This window comes from Poecilia latipinna, unplaced genomic scaffold (genome assembly GCF_001443285.1).
Source record: "Poecilia latipinna isolate Pla-1442-1.1 unplaced genomic scaffold, P_latipinna-1.0 Scaffold315, whole genome shotgun sequence".
NCBI lineage: Eukaryota > Metazoa > Chordata > Actinopteri > Cyprinodontiformes > Poeciliidae > Poecilia > Poecilia latipinna.
This window is the reverse complement of record NW_015112931.1, coordinates 52,284-58,283: the sequence shown is the minus strand read 5'-3', so window position 1 is coordinate 58,283 and position 6,000 is coordinate 52,284. Positions and strand designations below refer to the sequence as shown.

The 6,000-nt window shown below is 44.2% G+C and overlaps 1 protein-coding gene across 10 annotated transcripts in view; it reads left to right on the top strand.

The window, feature by feature from the left end:
* The window catches only part of LOC106948941 (R3H domain-containing protein 1-like), a 47,504-nt gene that overhangs the window by 22,219 nt on the left and 19,285 nt on the right, over positions 1-6,000 (top strand). For 8 of the 10 annotated variants that reach the window (XM_015034848.1, XM_015034844.1, XM_015034847.1 and 5 more), the window contains exons 4-5: positions 1,635-1,652; positions 2,061-2,150. The exons of the other annotated variants lie outside the window; for them this stretch is intronic. In XM_015034848.1, the coding sequence (XP_014890334.1) occupies positions 1,635-1,652; positions 2,061-2,150 (108 nt within the window). The remainder of the gene's footprint in view (positions 1-1,634; positions 1,653-2,060; positions 2,151-6,000) is intronic. 10 annotated transcript variants of the gene reach the window in all.

Here is a 6,000-nt window from a genome sequence, read left to right as displayed (position 1 = left end):
GGGCGGGGGGGCCCCCCCCTTTTTCCGCCCTTCCCCCCTTTCCCCCCCCCCCCCCCCAATTCCTTTATCTCCTGCCGGCATTGTTCATTCCCCTCCGGCCCCACGCCGCTCAATTAGCTGGTGTAGCGGTGCGCTCACAGTCCCAGCCCGCTCCCCTGCATCCGTATCACCTGATATAGAGCGGGGCGCGGCAGGTCACAGGCGAACAGCAGCCCATTTCAATTTTTTATAGGTGTTATTTGCCCCTCGAGCTCGCTGATGGAGAGGAGGAGGGTTTGTCCTTTTGATTTTTTTTTTTTTTTAGAGGACAAGTGGGAGGACAGAGGAGTGTGTGTGTGTGTGTGTGTGTGTGTGTGTGTGTGTGTGTGTGTGTGTGTGTGTGTGTGTGTGTGTGTGTGCGCGTGCGCGTAAAGATCCATGTTGGGATTAGGAAGCAGAGGCCCTCTCTCTGCCTTCCACTCTCCTGCGTGCTGCTGAGTTGCCTTCTGTTTTCTCAGAGACGCACACAGAGAGGCAGCAGCGCATAAAGCTGTCTCGCACGCCGATGGGTGGCCTGTGTCGCATCTCATCCCGAACGGGAGCGCTCGCTTCGCAGTGCAAACGCTGATCCAAATGTCTTGCAGCCAAACACCTGAAGGGAGTTTAGTGTCTTCAGATATTACCTCACCCGCCAAAGAAAGAGGAAATGTGCATTACGGCTCTGACCATTATTTTAGTTATCGATTATTCTGATTAATAAAAAAAAACTGTCACAAATGGCCTTTAAGGTTTCCCTGGGAAAGCCCGGTGTTTGGGTGCTAGGGCAGTCATTCATCCAGCGCCCCGTCGTGTTTTTGAGTTAAAAAATGTTTAAAGTTGGCATGAAATTTGAAAATATCACTTGATAATTATGTGTTATTGAAAGATTGGNAGATTAATACCTGAACACTAACTAATAAAGTCTTAAAAATGCAAACATTTTAAAAAGACTAAATAAAAAACAAGCAATGCTAAGCTTCATGGGAGCACAAGTAAATCCTGGTGGCCCGCCAGGCTCATAATACACTGGGGGAAACCCTGGGCCTTTATTCTCTAGTTAAAGGCCCAGCAAAGGAGTTGATAATTATTTCAATTATTTATTTCTCAGCCATAATGTGCATTTATTTTCTTTCTTTTACAAAAACTAACAAGTGAAAAAAAAACACAAAAAAAACACAGCGCATCACCTTGAACGCCGTCTCCATTATGAAACATGGTGGTGGCAGCATCAGGCAGTACGGACACAAAATTTGGTCGCTTTAAAATGTTGGGGCAGATTTTCTTTTGCACTTAGAGATGTAATATTTCAAAGAGAATTTAAATTTTAATTTCACAGATAAGTATCACTTTAGTTTTTTCGCGCTCTTAATGTCTTTGTTCTTGACAGAGGCATAAAAAAAGCATTACATCCCTTAGTTTTTTGCCTGTCTAAATTGTTTAAGTCACTCAAAGCCTTTTGTGGAAATCTGGGGCATTCATGTATAATTCAGAAATCCTTCACTTCCTGAAGTAGCAGCCCCTCCGTTCGCCTTCAAACTTTGTGTGGTTTGTGTTTTATTGTGTGTTTTCTGTGCACTTATTCCCCTCCACCCCCCTCATCTCTCACCTCTGGACAGCCTGTGAAGTACTCCAAGGTATGACTCGCTTGAACCCTGCATGTTGTAGGATGCTTCATCCTGTCTCATATGCATTTGGATGGCGTTCATTTTCTCCACGTTCGAAGCCGTACACCTGTTTCCTGTCAAGACGTCTGTGTGTGCTGCCGCAGATGTCTGGAGATCCTTTGCACAGCTATATGTTGAGATGCACAGGGAGACTAGTTTGGACGCTTCTTTGAGCTCGCCACTTTGATTTCTCCCTTGAAATTCAGGTTTCTTTATCATTTTTGGCAGCTCATAGATCAGTCAAAACATTCGCTCGCTGAAAAGTGCGTTTTGCTTGCAGCTGTGGACCATCGTTCGTCATCGATGCGCAATATTGATGCATTTGTGTGTGCATGGTTTTTAACTGTGCCCACCTACCTGAATCCTTCCCCCCATTAGTCCAGTACCAGGCTAAAGCTGGTGCGGAGCCTGGCAGTGTGCGAAGAATCCTTTCCTCTCCCTATTCCTGAACCTTCTGCTGCACCTCAGGTAAACATTTCCCTGAATATCTCCAGTCTATATAGATGTTGCTATAGATGTTGTTCTAAGCATTTGTTTGGGAGGGTTTTGATTTTACCAGTCATACAGTATCTCTGGTACTCATCAATACTCTTTTTTTTTTTTTTCACAACCTCATACTTAAACCCAATATGTGGCATGGGAAAACCCAGCTAATTTGAATCGTATCCAGTGACATTTGAATTCCAGCTTGGAAAGACCATCAAGGACTCATTTCATCTATAAAAACTTTGAAAAATCTGTCTCCAGATATTTCTTGGCTCAGCTTAGACCCGTCATCTGATGTGTCTTGTTCAGTGATGGTTGGGTTTCAGGATTCCTTGCCTTGCCCACGTCTCTGAGCTCTGAACATCTTGTACTTCTAGCTATTCCAGGTAGGTTGCAGTTCTGGAATATGGCAGAACTGGGAGATGATGGCTTCCTGGTTGCTTCATGCTTGATTCACTTCAACTTCTTGACTTCTTGTTCCTCAACACAAGTCTTACGACTCTTTTGACCATTTTCAACCAAAACATTTGATGGTTCTGTGATTATGCACCAATATCTTAGTAATTTCAGATGTTATGCATCCCTCTAAGAGTCTTTTGGTCATTTTTTACTTTTCATAATTTTGACTAAAAGAAAAGAACCTCCACACCTTGATTCAGAGTGTTGACTTCCTTAACACTCGGCCTGAATTTAGAAAATATGCCCAAGTTGATTTTGAATACCCAAAGCTTTTTAAAAAGCTGATTGTCTTTGCCGTGTTATGTTTAAGCATTGTGGTTGCTAAGCTCCTGATCAGTTAGGCTCCATTTTATTTTGCAAAAATTACAGTCAAAATGATCAAACCGTAACCAATGGGAAAGATCTGATGACTCTAGACTAGAGATGACGCTGAATTGTGCTGCTGCTTGTCAGATCTTCACATTAACAAGTTAATATGAATACCCTTCAATGTCTGAGCCTTATCTTTATCATTCATTTATTTGCATACAAATGGTAGTACTTGAAAACTTAGCCAGTTTAGTCTGCTTTAATCAAACTCTAGAAAGTCTGGTTTATTTGGGGAGGTAATAGAATTTAAATGAAGACCTAAGAAGTAAACTCTGGTCTGCATACAAACCTCGGTCTTGGGTTGCTAAAGTGAATTCTGGTGCAGCTCAAATGCATGTGTAACTGCAAGTAGACTGGAGATCGCTCCAAAAGCAGGAAGTGGACAGAAGCACGGGGTATTCTGGTACAACTTTGTACATTCTTGTACAACCAAAACAAATACTAACTAGCGCTAGCATGAAAATATCTTATGGTCTTTTACCAAGGACAAAAGAAAAACCTGCAACTGCAAAAATCTGAAGCCAACCCATTTTTTGTTTTTTTTTTTTTTGTTTTTTTTTTTTTTTGAGAAGAAGGAAGTTGCGCTCATTTGATGTTCTGATGTTTTTGTGTCATTTCCTTCAGTAGTTCTTGATGCAGTGCCACCACAGGCGAGGAGGGGAACTGATTTTTCAATTAGTTTGGATTCTTTGACACAGCGCAGTGCAAAAGAGAACCGCACCAGCTGAAAGTGGGACAAATGTTGCAATTTTGATCACTAATCAAACCAAACACAAAAAATGCTGAAATTAAATCAAAAGGTGCTAAAATAAATTGAGTTTTAAAGGTGTCCACATGTCACTCAGATCATTGGAAGTTCTTACACCTTGCAGATATTTTATTATAAACTCCAGCCTACGTCAAAAGAGCTGACCTTAGATCATGAATTTATTTCGGCTCATTAAAACCGGCCAGATAGACCGCTGACGCTTGATTAGCAGCCTTTGTCTGACAGCTATGATTAAATACCCGTCTGTGGCCGCTTTATGAAACCATAGCATCATCAAAACAAAAGAGCGTTGGGCTCCAGCGGCTCGCCTCGCCGGCCGTTACCCCAGCAAATCGATGCCGCATTTACGCTGTTTCTCCAGGCGAAGTCCCCCCCCCACCTTGCCGCCGATCAAACTTCTCCCATTACACGCCGCTCTGCACAACTCCCCACACACACACATTTCCACACAGGTGAGTCCCGTCCCGTGGCGTCTCAAAGCAAGTCAGCAGCGCGCCCCGTGACCGGAGGGCGCGGCAGTATTCCCGCTACAGTCTCGTGTCGTCTGCACTCACACGACGTCCTGTATTACCGCCATCAATCATGTCGAGGAAATTACAATTTCCGCACGTCAGCTACAGAGAGCTGTGGAGCGCTGTAATTGAATACTCCTTATATTCCCCCCCCCCTACTCAACGCCCTCTCCTCCACCCATTTCTGTTATTGGTCGAAACTCCTTCTGCGGCAAACTAACCTAGAGGGCTGAGGTAACGCAATAAAGGAGGAGAGAGAGAAACGTTAGTGGAGTACAAATCCAGCTCTGTGAGCACTGATTCTCTATCAATCTTCTAAGATCTTCACATCTGAAGGTTTTCTATTGTTCACCACTTCACATTACTGTCTCCTCCGTCAAGTAGGAGCTAACAAAGGGCTTACAGGCTGTCCGAGTCCTGAGAAACCTGGCTGTCAGCTCCGATCCCTGAACCGTAGTCGTCGGCTGTGGGAGGAACAGGGGGGCTTCTGAATGCTTGCCATACCTTTTTTGTTTCAGACTTGACAGCATGCTCATTACACACTCGCAGGACCATCATTTTCCCGCTGTTTTTCCCTTTATCTCGAGGTAAAATGGATGTCAGGAAACAAATGAGGCAGCTCGCAACAGCTGCACATCAGCCCGGCGGTTTCCACGCCGATGCGGAGGGTGGCATTAAGTAGCAAACATCAGCGCTTCTCGCCTGGAGAGATAGAGAAAGAGAGGAGGGGAAGGGGAGAAAAAATCCTCTGCTTTGACGAGCGCGCACAAACTTGCTGTCACTTCCAAAGCTCTCCAAGTCTCACACAGGCAATTAGTCAGTCACATCGCTCATTTGCATATTACATTTTCATATATGTTCTGCAGCATCTCATTATCTTGCTGCGCAGCTGTTACAGGGATCAAACTCCTGACCTTTTTTTTTCTTTTCTGTTATGATCTGCTCTCCCACCACTAGGTTCATTCACTTTTTTTTTTCTTTTCCTTTTCCTTTACGCCACACATGCAGCCTCCCAGAGACTCTCTGATGTTAACTTCCCAGACTTGTGCTTAATCCACTTACAGTGCAGCGAGAACCTCTCAGCTTTTTTCCCTTTCAGCTTTTGTCAAAGTGCCTGAAAAGCAAATCAGATACAGCTCCGAGTCGAAAAGCGAGCGCGCGGCAAAGACGAGCCCGTCTCGAGTCAAACTGAGGCCATCTTTTGCAGAAAAAGATTTTCCTCCCGATTCTCTGGATTTTTTTGCAGGATTACGACTAACCCCCCCGTCGTTCTGTCGGATTTTCTGGACCGAAATCTGCAGCGTTGTTTAATTTTAGGCTCCAGATTCATGTATTATTCAGGTGGTTTTAATAAAAACAAGCTAATCTGAAGATTAATTGCCATAGCAATTTGGAATGTGCAGACGCAGGCGCATTATCGCTTGTTTCAGTGATAAACCAGGAGTTTAAGTGTCTCGCCGAGGCTTCTGTAGCACATGCCGTCGTCTAATTAACCCAGAACCGGAGGCAAGATCACGCTCTTATTGAATGCCTCCTTTTCAAATTAAGGCCTTGTCTGTCATACATAGCAGACCTTGGAGGTCACGTTTTGCGTTTGACGCTCTTGGAAAAACGTCGACACCGCTGCACTCTGTTTGGGAGGTATTTTTAGTTTATCTGAGTGTTTAAATCAAAGCCATGCTTTCACACAAAGAGCTGACCTTGTAAAACGGACGTCGGCGGG